Genomic DNA, 15,843 nt, shown 5'->3' with positions numbered 1-15,843 from the left:
TAATTGAAATGTTTTGCTGGAATTTATGAAGGTTGTCTGCTTGTCTTCTAGTATTTTTATTCCAGTTTATGAAAAGTTTTAAATAGTTATACCTATGGTATTGCACACAACTTACAGGTCTCATACAATATTCTACATATAACTTTAATGTCATTGAAAATTTCTTACTGCACAGTAACTTTTCAGATACCTTGTATATGTTACAGGAGTTTACAATGTACAGTACAGTACTTGAATGGAAATATGATTTTATTTGTTTAAAATAAGTATGGAAAGAATGAGTATTTCAACATTTAAATATTGATATAAAAAACTTTATATTAAATTTTTTATATTAATAAATACACTCACTGGCCAATGAATTAGAAATAGCAGTTTAATATTTCATTGGACCACTTTTAGCTCGAATTACATCATTTACTCAATTTGGCATGGATTCTAAAGGGTGCTGAAGTGCTTCTGAGTTTCATGCATAGTCTCTAGACTTTCCTTTAGTTTGGGTAGATTTGACGGAAGCAAATTTTGCTGGTGGATCTGTCTTCGTGCTTTCTGAACCTCTGTTAAACAGTTCTTATGTGATGGACAGTAGCATTGTCATCAAAGAAAGTCATCACGTGCAGGAAAAAAAATGAAACATCACAGGTTGAACTTGATCGGTAAAAATGTTCAGGTACTCATTGGAAGTCACCTGACCTTTCAGGGATATCAGCAAACCAGTTCCATCTCAACAGAACATGCCCCATACCATAACACCCCCACCAGAACCTTGATAAGTTAATGAGGCAAGCAGACTCCACTCCTTCAGGGACTCTCTCCAAACCCTCTGTCTATAGTTGGTACAGAATAAGGTGTACTGTGATTCGTCTGACCATATTACTTTTTTCCAGTCCTTGGATGTTCAATCACGGCACTTTTGGCACCACTGTAGATGAACTTTCCTGTTTTTTGCAGAAATCAGTGATTTTTGTACAGGCCTGCGACTGTTCATGCCAATTCTTTTCAGTTCCCTGCACATAGTTTAGGTAGATATGGGTCAGGAATCGGATTCATTAAATTCTTTTGTCAATTGCAGCACAGAGGAGGTCGTTTTTTTTCATACTAGCCTTTTCAGATGACATCAGTCGTGTTCCTGATTAACTGTTTTGGAGCCATAGTTACTTCTTTTAGACATCAACTGCAGGTTATTTTTTTACTGATTGAACACTCGGGATATTTCACTTTTGGAAAAACCAGTTAGCTCTACAGTTCTTGATATCCTGGCTCCAGCGAGATGGGCACCCTCAATCGGCCCTTTTTGAAACTTTGTCAAGTCCTTCGCTTTCCCCATTTTCATAAACTTAGTGACTATACTGAGCAACAGCATTCTTAAATAAGAGCTTATGAACACATAACTCACATGACTCGAAGGTTTTGCATATAATCTGCAAAATTACACTTACTTAATATGCATGGGGATTTCTAATTCATTGGCCAGTGAGTGTATAATAAAAATAAATATATGAAGATTGTCCAGAAAGTAATGAAAGCAATTTTTCCCATAGAAATTAGTACAAATACAATTAATCTGTTCTATCTGTTGGTATTTTTGTAATTTTATTTGTAAAATGGGTTCTTTGATGAAAATATAAGAAAATGTAGTATCTGTCATTACAGTATCTACTTTATTAAATATGTAAACTTTATTTAATAAAGTAGCACTATACATATCTTTGTTTCTATGGAGCTTAATGCTTGGAAGAGGAATCCCCCTCCATAAAAAAATATTGGGTAGCACTGCATCAGAAGATTCTTCGAGTTGAGGTCTCTTTTGATAAGGAACAGGAAAGTGGTCTTTTTTTTTTTATTTTTATTTTTTTTTATTATCATTTCCCCTCTTTGGGGATCGGTCATCCTTGTTCCACCAGTGGCACCACAAGGATAATGCTTCATTTAAATAACTTACTTAGATCAAACATACATTTTACAAACATAGAAATAAATAACACATAGAGTAATTACAAAGTTCTTGTCTAGCTTATATAAGAAATGCCGATTGCTTACCGGCTGCTAGGCTGGGGAGTTAACTTGTCTCCCCTCCTTTACAATAAGATCTTTCTCACAAAGGACCGGAGTTCCTCGGCCAGGCTTCTATCCCAAATAAGGTGATAAAGTTCCAGAGTAGGGAATCTCGTGTTTTGTTCATGGAGTAGTTGTAACTCCAGCCTTTCCTTGGCATATTTATTACAGCATAGGAGTAAATGATTAAGGTCTTGAGTCTCCTCTCCGCAGTCACAGACTGCAGTACTTCTTCTTCCAAAATGTTTCAGGCACTCTTTACTACTACAGTGTCCAGAATAAAGTTGACTTTAAGCCAATGTAAGTCTCTAGTACGTTCCTCAACACTCGGCAAGAGCCAGAACGTATGTCTGCCCTTGCAGGAATAGCTCCATCTCTCTTGCCATTCTGCATTAGTTTCCTCTCTAATTAGTCTCTTGATTCCTGTTATAGGGATCTTGCAATGAGTCACCACCATTAAGTTTGCAGCCTCCTTGGCCAGGAGGTCTGCACATTCGTTTCCATCCACTCCACTATGGGCTTTGACCCATCGTACTTTAATGTGCACTGCACTTTCATTTATCATGTTTTTAACGTGTAGAGCCATCATATTTGTGTCCACAAATTGTTGTAAAGCACTGATAGCCGACCTGCTGTCCGAGTTTAGTATTACTCGGCTCGTTGTCCCAGTTGAAATCACCCATTCAATAGCTCGATCAATAGCAAACAGTTCTGCCTGGTATACTGTACAGTAATCTTGCAGTCTGTACTTTTCTGCGTGGATCTCTTCACCGTTGTGCACTGCCGAAAAGCCTCCACCGATGTGCTCATCCACCTTTGAGCCATCTGTATATATTTCTATTTCTCCTCTTTCGTCATTCTGAGCTATTTCTACCGCTTTGCGTTCATGTGGTATAGGCAACATTATTGAAGTGGGTTTCAAATCAATTTCACTCTCTGCATACTCTCTTTTGCCTATTCGTATGCTCTTTCTACAATAGTAGAGGGCAGCCTTCTCTCATAAGATCAATCCATTGGTCAGCTATTACCAGGAGTGCATCCGTAGATGTTGTGTGAAATGCTCTCGTAATCCGTAAGAACGCACATCTTTGTGCACTGTATAATTTCTTTCTTATTATTTCTTTCTCAGCTGCCGAATGCCAGGCAGCGGCTGCATATGTCAGCCGTGGTATAAGAGCTCCTTGATATATTATTTCTATGGCCTCTCTGTCTAGGCCCCAAGTCGCTTTGGCAACCCTCGCAAGGGCGTTAAACATGTTGATGCATTTATCTTTGGTCGATACTGTGTGAGGGAACCAAGTCAGCCGATTATCAAGCACAACTCCCAAATATCGGATTTGTTTCTCTACCTTGATACTATCTTGTCCCATGTTTATCGTGGGGTGTCTCTTATAGAGATCCGGTGTATGATTTTTGGTAAAGATTATGGCACTGGTCTTTCTCGCATTAAAGGAGAGTTTAAGTTGCTCGCCTATGTTCATGATCTTGCCAAGCACATGTGTTCCAATGTTTTCAAGCTCCCTGCAGGAATCCGCACCGTAAATTACTATTGTGTCATCAGCATAGGCGAGCTCCATTATGCCTGGCCCTTTGTCGAGTCATAAGTATTGATCATAGACTAGATTCCAGAATAGTGGTCCAGAGTTCGATCCTTGGAGACACCCTCTGTTAAGGTCCCGACTTATCTTTGCCCCGTTGGTACAGTAAATGGCTTTTCTGTTGTTAAGGTAATCACTGACCACGTCGTATATGTTCTCTGGACATTTTGCCTTTCTCAAAGATTGTAGGATGAGGGGCCACCATGCGTGGTCAAAGGCCCCTCGGATGTCAAGGTTTATGCCGCAACAGTACTTATTTGTTGTTAAAGTTCGTTCTATCTCGTTAATTGCCTTGCAGATAGCGTCTTCCGTGCTCTTGTTCGGGAGGAACTCATACTGTTTGACGCTGAGAAAGTTGTTCATTGTTATGTGTGTCATGATCTGTTGGCTAACTAAATAGTCTAAAACTTTACCGAGCATTGGTAAGAGGCTAATAGGCCTATAACTTTTCACTTCACTCTTATCTAAATCATCCCCTTTCGGAATGATTACCAACTTGGCTTCTTTCCATATTGCCGGAAAGAATCTGAATTCGAGGCACAAGTTGTAAAGTTTTGTCATATACTCAGGATTTATTTCCCAGACTTTATGGATTATTTCAGCCACCAATCCATCAGGACCAGGTCCCTTGCCAGGTTTCAACCTGTACACAGCGTTTTGTACCTCCTCTGTAGTGAACTCTGGGTCCACCATGCATCTGTATTCTCTTCTGCTCTCCTCTCGTCGTATTTGTCTTTGAGTTAGAGTATCTGTGTCTGGTTCATTTTGTGGAAAGAATGTATCCATTAGATTCTGAATTGTATTTTCTACGCCTTCAGTATAAGTCTCACCACTATGTATGGCTGTTAAGAACGTCAGCACTTTCAATTTCCCTGCACAAGCCTTGTAAATAAAGCCCCATGGTTTTGCAGAGCTTTCCATGCAAAACTGATGCCATGATTTCAGTTTCCTTGTTTTTATCATTTGCTTATAGGCCTTGCAATGATCAAGGTAATCTCTCCTCCTCGTTTCTCTTTCATCATCGTTCTGGGCCCTTTGATACCTACGCCTTAGTCTGTTATTCCGTCTCCTCATATCTGTTAGCTCAGTTGACCACCAGGGCACTGCTTTTTGACCTTTCTTCTTCCTTGGAATACTTTCTTTACAGGCCAAAAGAAGTCTCTCATTAAAGTCATTGATTTCTTGCTCTGATGTTGTATGGTTGTTGCACTTCTGTAACTCAGAGATGTTCATCGCACTTTCCATCTTGGTTTGGAATAAGGGCCAGTTTGCCCTACTAATACAGAAGTGAGTACTTTCTTCACTCATCACCCACTTGTCAATTCCGATTTTGAAAAAGATGTAGCTATGGTCGCTAAGACTGCATAGCGGTGATACTTGCCAAGAATGAACTTTATGTAGTGCACTCCCATTACATATGGTCAGATCGATCCAACTTCGATCGATAGCAGATAGCAGTTTCAAATGTCGGTAACGAGTCTGGCTGATTCAGTAAGTATAAGTCATTAGCATTTATAAATTCTAAAATTTGGTTTGCTCTGTCATCATTGTGCGGGTCACCCCACAGCTCCGAATGCGCATTCAAGTCCCCACAGATAATGATATGCTTGTGCGGGAAGCGCTTAATCAGTTTATCTATTTGATGTAACACTGGATTTAAATCTTTAGTAATTGGGCAGTATACAGTGATAAACAGATAGTTTCTGAGGTTGTTTTCTACTTCTAGGCAAGTTAGGAATTGATTGCTCTCTTCAGCATGAAAAACTATTGGAATATTAGGGCTGCTTATAATTGCCATAGTAGATGGACAGTAGTTCTTGTTAAATAATGTTCTATAAGTCGTCCGTAGACAAGCTGGTACACCTCTCTGACAATATGGTTCTTGAATAAGAGCTATGTCTACTTTTTCAAGTGTTTTACAGAGTGCTAATGTCCCGCTGATTGAATGTTGCACATTAACTTGTACAATTTTTAACTTACTATCTTCTATTTGTCCGTTGGGTCTAGTCCCCATAATCGGTTTTCGCAATCAGCATCTTTCTCACTTTCTGTATCAGTGGACATTGTTTCAAGCAAGCATTATGATTAACATCTTTGGACTTTTCACGCTTGCAATTAACACACTGTGCTTTCTCTTTGTTAGTACATTCTTTGTACTTATGACTCTGGCCACACTGGCTGCAGGTGGGCCCTTTCTCTTGGCAATCCTTTGCAATATGACCAATGCGACAGCACTGGAAGCACTGGGTGACGGAGATATACTCTTCTGCCCCGCACCTGGACCAACCCAGGTTGACTTTCTTTTGTTTCAGGATTAGTCTTCTTATATCTGGGTTCACCTGAATTACCCAGTTTGTCGTTTGTTTATTTCGATTCTCAAATTGAAATCGTATCTCAAGTCTGGTTACGGAATTCGGCTTCTGTAATGTTACTGTGGATCATTTCGTTTTGTTCATACAAACAGTCAATTAGTTCTTCCTTGGGGATATCTGTCCCCACTCCATACAGGACAATGCGTGGCTTGCGTTTAAAAGGTTCTTTGGTCTTCAGTCCTACTCTGGATTCAATAGCTTCTCTCAGTTTATTCTTTTTTTCTGGAGATCCGACCTCAATCGCCACCCCACCTCGTCTCAATTTTTGAACAGCCTGTAAACCGATTCCCATCTGTTTGGGATTGATATGTTGCTTTAATTTTTCCTTGGTCTTTTCTGCATTGGTATTTTCTTTTTCTGGTTCAACTAGGAGTATTTCTTTCCTTGGTTTTGGGGTCCGCAGTGCCGCCACTTAGGCATAACTGGGACCGGAGTGTACTCTAGTTTCTAACACTTTATCTATTTTTTCACGTAAACTGTCCACCGCTGCCTGCGGTGGATCATTTTCCTTCTGTCTCAGGAGATCGATGATTCGGTCAATTTGACCACAAACATAAGTCACATGTTTGCCTGTACCCAGTTTGTGGGTACTGTTCTTGGCCATGTAGGCTTTAACTTCATTGCGGATTTCTTCTGCTAACTTCACTCTTTCCTCCTTTTCCGTCACATCCATTTCTCCTTGGGACGACACCTCATCGTTTGAGACGGAGACGTGTGGCCTTTTAGCCATAGTCCTGAAAAGGACTCTTTACTGATTGCTGATAGATGCCGTAGTTACTTGGTTTCACCCTTTCAGGCTATTCATGGGCAGACCACGTGAAGATGTAACTTTGCTTCCCCTTGGTCTTGTAAACAAACACATTTAAAAGAGCTAGCTGACAAAAACGCAGGCAGAAACACCAAAAGGCTGTCAAATCACTCACAAAGACGCTAACAAAACAATGGGGCACCTGCCCAAGAAAGTGATCTAAAGTTGATTGTGTTACTCTCTTAATCAAAATTTTTCTATAATGCACTGGCACAGTGTCGTTCATTAAATTAATGACCCTATTAGCCGCAACTTTGTTAGGATGGTCCTACTCAATAAATTCCTGCACATCATTCCATTTTCTGCAAATTTCCTTGACCTCAGCACTGGTGATTTCTTCCCTAGCCTCTTCCTCTGATGAATGCTCTTCTTGTAAGACTTCCTGTTCTTCTTGCATGGCAACCAGCTCTTCTGTCGTTATTTCATTTTTATGGTATTTCAGCAACTCCGCCATGTCTGCATCATCTACCTCTACTCTCAAACTCCTGCTAATGGACACGATTTCATGCACTACATCAGGAGAGCTCTCTTCTTCAAATAACTGAAAATTTCGTTCTGGGACACAAGTTGGCCAAAGTTTCCTCCAGGCCGAAGTGGCTTGATTTTGAGGTCACCACTTGCTTTAGTGCAAAATAAAAGAGTGTCTGTCCTTCATGGGCTTGTGCCTGGGCTGGGAAGTGCTTTCTCTTCTTAGGTTATGTACCTTTGTCTAGGCATTCTTTTCCAAAAAAGACCAGTCTCATTGCAATTAAACACTTAATTTGAGATGTATCCTTCACTTTTTACAAACTCTGTGAATTCATCTACAAATGCTTTTGCTGCTTTTTCATCTGAACTTGAAGCCTCTCCATGTCTTATAACACTATGAATGCCAGTTCGTCAACGAAACCTATCAAATCACCTTTGGCTCACTTGAAAGTCCTGCCTGTCTGCACTTGTACTAGGTGTCCGGGCCATTGTATAAATTTTTAGCCTTTTCACAAATTATAGCTTCACTAACACTGTCTCCAGCAAGTTGCTTTTCATTGATGCATATTAGCAACAGATTTTCAACTTCATCTAAAACTTTAGATCTTTGTTTCAATAACACATTCACTCCTTTGGCCACTTCAGCAGCCTTAAATGCTTTTTGTTTTTAATAATTGTAGAGATAGTTGATTTTGCCACATTATATTCTTTAGTGATGTCAGAAACATGAATACCATTCTTGTATTTTGCAATAATTTCTTTCTTTAATGCTACACTAAAATGTTTTCTATTGCCACTATCACTTTTCTCTTTCTTTGGTGCCATATTGATTAAATATACAAATAACAAAACTAAACAACAAAGTTTAGCACACTCAAAAAGCAATTGTGAGATCGGGAAATCCCCCTGAACGTAAAATTATAATAATTGTTCCCCATATTGAATTGAGAATTTTCCTATTATAAACATCCTCGCTAAAAAAGGTCCTGGCCGAGAAAATATGCGTCCCCGGCCGTGTAACTGTCAACTATCCATTGTTCTTACGCTGAGTACAGATCATCTCGCAACTTAAGTTTATAGTTAGCGCCCAAATTCGCCGTATTGTTTCCAATCCCGGAAACACCTGTGACCTAATCACATTCATGTGACCAACTTTCCCAGCAAAAAGCTATATAAGAGATTTTCTCCTCCCCCGAGGGGAGTTGATCGTCAACCGGTAGATAGAGGGTGTGCCGAAGATAATTAACGTCTCTTGCTTAAAAATAAGTCACGTCTCTGAATCCGGGGAATTTACATCTCTTGTGCGAAACTGTGAATATCCTATTGAGTTGGAATACGGGTACGACGCTATTGAACATTGGACTGTCTAAGAGGTATGGAATCCATCTATGTGAGCTCTCTCTCTCCTCGAGTGGTAGGGATATATAGCTTTTTATATATGCCACCCCTTTAATGTCAGATTTTTGTAACGTATTCTTTTTCATTAAATCATTGTTATCCTGTTACATGGTGTCTTGTTTGCTCGAATATTCGCTTATCGCCTTACCACGACTCCACCTTCCCTCCTACACTGGCCAGATGAAAAAGTAGTCCCGTCCCTACGGGATCCCTACCGACAAATAAGCCATCTCTGACTCGTGGGCAAGTCCCTCTGATTTGTTAGCCGAAATTATACAGAGGTCTGACCCCGTCGTTTCTCTTCGGTACCCACACAATGCTTACCTCGCACATGCCTAACAGCAACTGAAATGTGTGAGGTTCCAGAACAGCTGGAAACTGTAATTTAATATCCACATGTTAAAAGAGAAAACACTATTGTTAAGTCGGACCAAAGTTCATGTTAGTTATGTAAGGGAGAGGTAAGGAAAAAAACTGAAGTTGTCAAAACAAATGCGACGTGAAAATGAATGACGTAACAGATCAGGTGGATCAGGTGGAATGTCTGTGGGGAAGATGGAACTCTGACAGAAGTGCTCATAAACAGTCAATCAAGGTTAAATTTTTGGAAAAGGGGAAAGATAACAGAAACAACAGGCTAAATTATGAGCGCAAGTCTTATAGGTTATCAACAATCTCCGATCAGAGTCAACAAACAGGTGTCAAATAAATGCCTCGGAACAAACCTTTCTCATTACCTGATCTGGTTTCAGTTTTCACCTTGAGACAAAGAAGAAAACAATCAGGAAGCGAAAAATGGGATGCAGGACTAATCATAACGTGAGATTTAAGGAAGAAATACCATAAAACTTCCAAATCTCAAGGTCAAAATGCAGTTCTAAAACTTCTACGCCGATTAATGTGTTGTCTTCATCTGGATTAAGCCTGAAGTCATGTCCGCTAAAATTTGTGTCGTGTCTTGTGGATTGCTCCAGTCGTCGCAGCGCCATCACCTACCATCGCTTCTGTGACCAAGTGAACCCATCTTGTCTGCTCTGGGGCTATGGCTGATCAGCTTGCACTATCATAGGACCAGCGATACGCCACTCCTCAGTGCCGGGAGAAAATACTGTAGATAAACCATCTCAAATATATAAGCATCTTCCTGTTCTAATAAACGATTTTCACTGTAAAATACTTGTCATCTTTGTCTCCTCCGCCACCACCAATGTACGAATGGACCCTAGACCATCACCAACACATGATTAACTGATTCCCCCTAAAAGTTGGCAAGCTTACAAATTTGATACAAAAAGCCGTTAATTAAGTTCGTTAACCGATTTGGTCGTTAACCAGGGCGTTCGTTAACTGGGGTTCCACTGTATGAATGAATTTATTGCTGTTAGCTTTCAAAAGACCTTAGTATGTGTATGCTTACCATTTTTGAAAATTGTTAAATCTAGTATTATTGTAACTACTGCTTGACAGTGACAGGAATTATTAATGGTTTATATGAATGTTTGCACTGCCTCTTGATGTATCCACGTGATAAACATCTCATCTACATACCTAATGATAAGTTTGATATCCTCCTGAAAATTCTTAATGTAGGGCCCGCTATCCATTGTAGCACTATTTTGGCTATGTCATCAGAGGCTGGTGACCCCATATGCACTCTCCTCTTGTAAAAAGCATTTGCTGCCCTAAGAGAAGTATGAATTATTTAAAATTACATCTATTTATCCACCACTGTCTTATACTTACTTAGCATCACTCCCCTTCCTCGTGTGTTTTCTCATGAAGGATATAGCTGCAGAAATATGAGTAAAGATAAAGGCTAATGTAATGTGAAATAGTAAGGTAATCTTTTGCCTCTACTTCAATGGAAGATATCATTTTGATTATTTACAGCAAGCTCTTAACAGTATAATCTGTTCTACAGTCTGTTGTTGAAAGTTATATAATGTTCTCTTGAAAGTTATGGTGAGTGAAAAGGTTTCTTCAAGCACCAGTTTCAATGGCCATTTTTCCTTATGTATCTTTACCCTACCAAACATCTTTCGTATAGTAACTCTGGTAGTGACTTTACATTTTAGTAACACTGGGAATCACTTGTTATTTAAAACTTTCAGTTTTGACTAAAATTCTTTCAGAAGAGTTTGTATCCTAAACTTCTTGGCTTCTCTGCTATCCAAATAATTCTGCATTTTTATCTCATTGGATTTTTTTCTTTAAAGTGTGGGTATTTGCAATTTGTTTGCATATACGCATACAGTTTGGATATTCATGCATCACTTCCTAGCTTTATAACTAGTTAACAATATGTCAGAGCTGACGCATTACAATTTAAGCTATAACAGTTTCCTGGAGAATTTAACTTCAACTGAAGAGGATAGCCTCAAGCAGAAGTTTTCTGGCTGTGCCACTTCCTTCGACAAGATCTTTTTTTACCAGGAGTGAATTTGTTCCCTCGTGACAGTGCTTCCTTTATATTCTCTGCTAATTCCATACTGTCTTCCACAAAGAACATTTTCACTGGCTCTAAATTTTTTACTTTATATTTGGGACAAACCTGTAACTTTGGGATTCATCTTATGTTCTTAACTTGCTTTGAAGAGAGATTATACACACTATATTATCTTCCAAAACTTCCAGAAACTTGACTTCAGCAATTGTGTGCAATCAGATTTCAACTGTTGCTTGAAATGGTCTGTTTCTTAGCAGTAATGTGTACAATACTGTAACCTTTCTCAAACATTAAATGATGGTAGCTAATTTGAATTAGGTTGAAATTACACATTTTCTTGTGTTAATAACACTACATGCTTTATTGAAGCATTTATTTATTATAGTAAATTAACTATTAAAGTCTGAACATTTTTGAAAATTTATACATTTTCATAATCAAGGGCTACTGTGTCTTAGCCACAAATGGTGTTACCAAAAACACACAATTAATTTCTAAGTTTATGATACAAATTAAATTTTCAGATTTATAGTTTAAAAATATGAAATTTTAATCTGCATCATAATCTTTGTTTTTGTTGTTTACCGTCTAGGTAACAAAGAATATCTTGGTAATAAAAACATATAGAGTTTTGAATATATTCAAATTTCCAAGCATAATTCAAGTACTCTATAATATTATATATGATAAATTTGATACAGTTTCGACAATAAGAATGAAGTAAAAGAGTTAAAAATGTATAAATAAAAGCACTTTTGCATATAAAGATATCATTATTATTATTATTATTTGCCTTTATTATAGATTAATCAGTTAGAATATGTAAAGGAGCAATTTTATCATCAAATGTGTGTCAAATTTATCACATGCATATTTTTCAGTGATTGGAAACTACAATGTACTTGAATTATATATTGATATTATACACAGGATCTTCCAGAAAAGAATGCTACCATTTTAGATTATTATAATTCTGTTAATTATTATCTGAGAATGTAATTTACACTACAACATTGGAAAATTGTCCAGATTTCATATTTGTTCATTACAATTTCTCAACGTGTCATACAGCACACTTCAGACAGATACTCAAATTCTTTCTATGCTCACTAAGGTATATCCATTCTCCTATGCAGCCACAATTCTACAACTCTTGCAGATTAGTCAAGTTGCTCAGTGACAAGTGATTCTGCCTTTGTGAACTGCAGAACAAAAAAATCCTGCCATTTTCATTTATGGCACTTCTTAGAGGTAGTAGAGGACAAGATGTTTGAATGCAGACAGTTACTCTATCGACTGATGGATGTCACATACTTTTCAGATAATGATCAACATACAGTAATTTAAAATGGTAGCATTCTTTTTGGAAGACCCTGTATGTTTGATAAATCAGATATAAAAAGAAACAAAAAACATTTTTGAGTTTGATTCTTGTTCTCATTTTCAGCTTTGAAAAATGAACAGAGAAAAGTGGAAATTATATCAAAGTTAATTGAAAGTTTACCGAAATGTAACAGACTTCTTTTATCATATGTGTTTATACATATGCTACATATAATACAATTGGTATGTGTATTGTTTTATATTTTATTATAATAAACTTTAAATGAATTTTAACTTAAAAGTTTTAATGGTCATTTATCATCATTATCTTCCATAAATTATTCTATAATATCTTTTAATTTTATAAATATTATACTTTAAAACAAATATAGTTTTAAGTTTTACATATTTAAATTAAAAAGAATTAAATTAAATAATAATCAATGCTAATACGATGCCAATAAGTTAACTTGCATTTGGTATGTAGAAGTTTTGGAACGATCAGAGCGTTAAATATGTTTTAAATTGTCTGAATATTGATATAAATATTTGCACGAATGATTATTGTTGTAGTACGCACGTGGTGATTTGTGATCTAACAAAGAGGTGACAAGTAATACAATAAAAACGTTTTTTATTTTACCCGTGGTCATTACAATTAGCAGAATTCTTACAGATTCCGATACTCCTCGTGGTACGTGAAAAAATCGGTCAATATTGATCTACTGCGGTACAAAGAAATATTATATCTAAAGAACTAAAAAACTATTTATGCTAAAAAGGGGAAGAAGGAAAAGGATAGAGAATAGGACAAGTAGATTGATAGTATAAGACAAGAAGGGTACCCCAAAATGGTTGACACTCTTGTGGTGGTAGTGGCAGAAATATATCTTTCGTGGTGGTTGAGGACAACGATGTAAATATACTCAATCAAAAACTTTCCTATAATCTTCCAGAAGTCCTGAGATCAAAATAGTCAGTCTTCTCAAATTCTGGTCTTAGCTTAATGTCTCTTTCTATCTCTCCAACTGATGCTAAAACAGTCTGGAAAACACTACACTGCGTCTTCTTCCTTCGACGTCCCGGCTAAAAGTGGCTTATCCATTCTTACTTTTGCCCTCAGGGTTACCTCCTTTCTTTTGTGTTCGAAGTAGGTCACTCGCCACCCATACTTAGAAGTTTCTAGAAATTGACAGACAAAAGATCCAAGAACAAAGAAGGAAGAAAATATAGAAATATATATACATATATATTACAGATATATACAAATAAAAAATATTGGTGTACTACCACATTATAAATTATGACAAAAAATATTTTATTTTTATTAAATATCGATTATGTTAATACATGGCGTCACGTAATGAGTTTGTACAATGAATTTGGTTTGCTTAAAATTTCTGCTTTTACAAGTTTTATGATTTTAGCATTAATAGACATAAAATTGTTCCGTCAAATGTTGTAGGATAGTCATAAAATTAATCATTGCCCCGCTGCTCTATATTTGTAAAAGCCAAATGGTTGAGCATAAAAGGGGAGGAAAAAAGAAAAAAAGTGGAATTAAAATTTTATGAAACTAACATATGAATAAATGCTAATAATAAGTATAAGTTTTTAAAATATATTATAATAACCTGATTCTAGATAGGAAAATGAAATAACAAATAGCTTATGATTATGATAAATATACATCTCTAGCAAATTTCTTTACAATCACAGTTCAAACGAGAGAAAGCTACTATTATTTACTACTAATTTAATTTTATTAATATATTGTGGAAAAGGATAGAATAAATTTTTTTGAAAATACTGTCTGGCATCATATTAACATTAGATACGTGAGTTTTATATTAGAGTATCTTGTAAATTTATTATTGTTATATTATTATGCATATCAAAAATATCACTTTCAGGAAAAAAGAAACAAAATGAACTTGCAAAATATATCCATTGTTTTAAGTCCGACGATGCAAATCAGTCATAGAGTTCTTCATGCTCTGTTTGCTCATCATAAAATTCTTTTCGGCGATTTCGAGATTAAAAAGTAAGCATTAATAATTTAAATTAAAAACATTTTATTTTATTTGTTATAAAACTAAAACGTAGAATGAATCTGATTTCATTTTCTTAACTGGAAATTTTGTTGTAAAATGGAGAAATAAGATAGATGGCTGATTTTTGATATTAATTAACTTTAATTGAAGTAATAAAATACAAAAACGTTGAAATTGCAAAGAGAATATTTTTTTTTCTTTCAAAAATAACATTAAGTTGCTAGAAAGTATATGTAAAGTTTATAATAACTGTGTTTTTATATTTATTATCTCAATTAAAGTTAACTAATATCAAAAGACAGTCTTTTTCTCTTATTTTCAATACTATTTTATAGAATATTCAAATCAGATATATGCTTTTAATTTTTAAAATATCTGATTTTAATAATCTAATAATTGTTCATTACAATTTCTCAACGTGTCATACAGTATAAATTGTAATTAATACTGATTGTATAAAACTAATCTATAAAATATTTTTAGTTTTATACAATCATTTCAAAAGTTGCCATAACTTCGAATATATAAATATCTGAAGTAATGCAGACCGTTGCTACGTTGGATAACTGATAAAATGGACAACCACGACCATTTTGGATTAAAAATTACAAATCTAAGAGATTTATACAATAACACTTTAAGCCTCTTTTGATACCTTAGTGGATTTAATTTTATATAAGAAAAATAATTTTTACGTCATTCGTTATATAGTTAATATGTACAATAGTTTTAAGAATAAAAATGTGTATTATTGTAGTTACATTTTAATATGAATAGTTTGTCTCTCATTGGAGTTAAATGATAAAAGATAACAGAAATAAATCATTTTGTAATATATGTTGTTTTAAATTTCCTTTTCTAAATGACAGTATAAGAATAATGTATTCACTTTCAGGTTTTTCTCGGATAATGCAGAACCCAATAGAATTGGAGTTCTATTGTATCTATGTAATGCATATTTTGAGATGATAGCAAGAATGATTGCTTTTTAATATTATTGGGTTGTTCGGAAAGTAATTTCGTTTTTTCCATAGAAAAATAAACGCAATATTCTTATAATAAATAAATATTTTATTGAATTATATATTGACCATTTTGGTTTGTATGTTATTGTTTCTGGTAGTATCATGATTTCACGTTCATAAAAATTTTGATCGTTGTTTACAAAAAACTGATTCAAGTGATTTTTGACATTGTCATTTCAAGTAAATGTCTTATAGTTAAAATAAACTTGTGTAGACCGGAACAAGTAATAATCTGAGTGTGCCCGATCTGGCGAATATGGTTGGTGATAACACATTCCATCTAAGCTATAACGGTT

The 15,843-nt window shown here is 35.8% G+C and overlaps 1 protein-coding gene across 4 annotated transcripts in view; it reads left to right on the top strand.

The window, feature by feature from the left end:
- The window catches only part of Rlip (Ral interacting protein), a 70,303-nt gene that overhangs the window by 42,228 nt on the left and 12,232 nt on the right, over window positions 1-15,843 (top strand). For all 4 annotated transcript variants that reach the window (XM_067284664.1, XM_067284662.1, XM_067284663.1 and 1 more), the window contains exons 7-8: window positions 12,593-12,711; window positions 14,382-14,512. In XM_067284664.1, coding sequence (XP_067140765.1) covers window positions 12,593-12,711; window positions 14,382-14,512 — 250 coding nt within the window. The remainder of the gene's footprint in view (window positions 1-12,592; window positions 12,712-14,381; window positions 14,513-15,843) is intronic.

Source organism: Centruroides vittatus, unplaced genomic scaffold (assembly GCF_030686945.1).
Source record: "Centruroides vittatus isolate TY-2023 unplaced genomic scaffold, ASM3068694v2 scaffold_1444, whole genome shotgun sequence".
Classification (NCBI taxonomy): Eukaryota; Metazoa; Arthropoda; class Arachnida; order Scorpiones; family Buthidae; genus Centruroides; species Centruroides vittatus.
The sequence above is the reverse complement of the archived record's forward strand: the minus strand, read 5'-3'. Positions and strand labels throughout refer to the sequence as shown.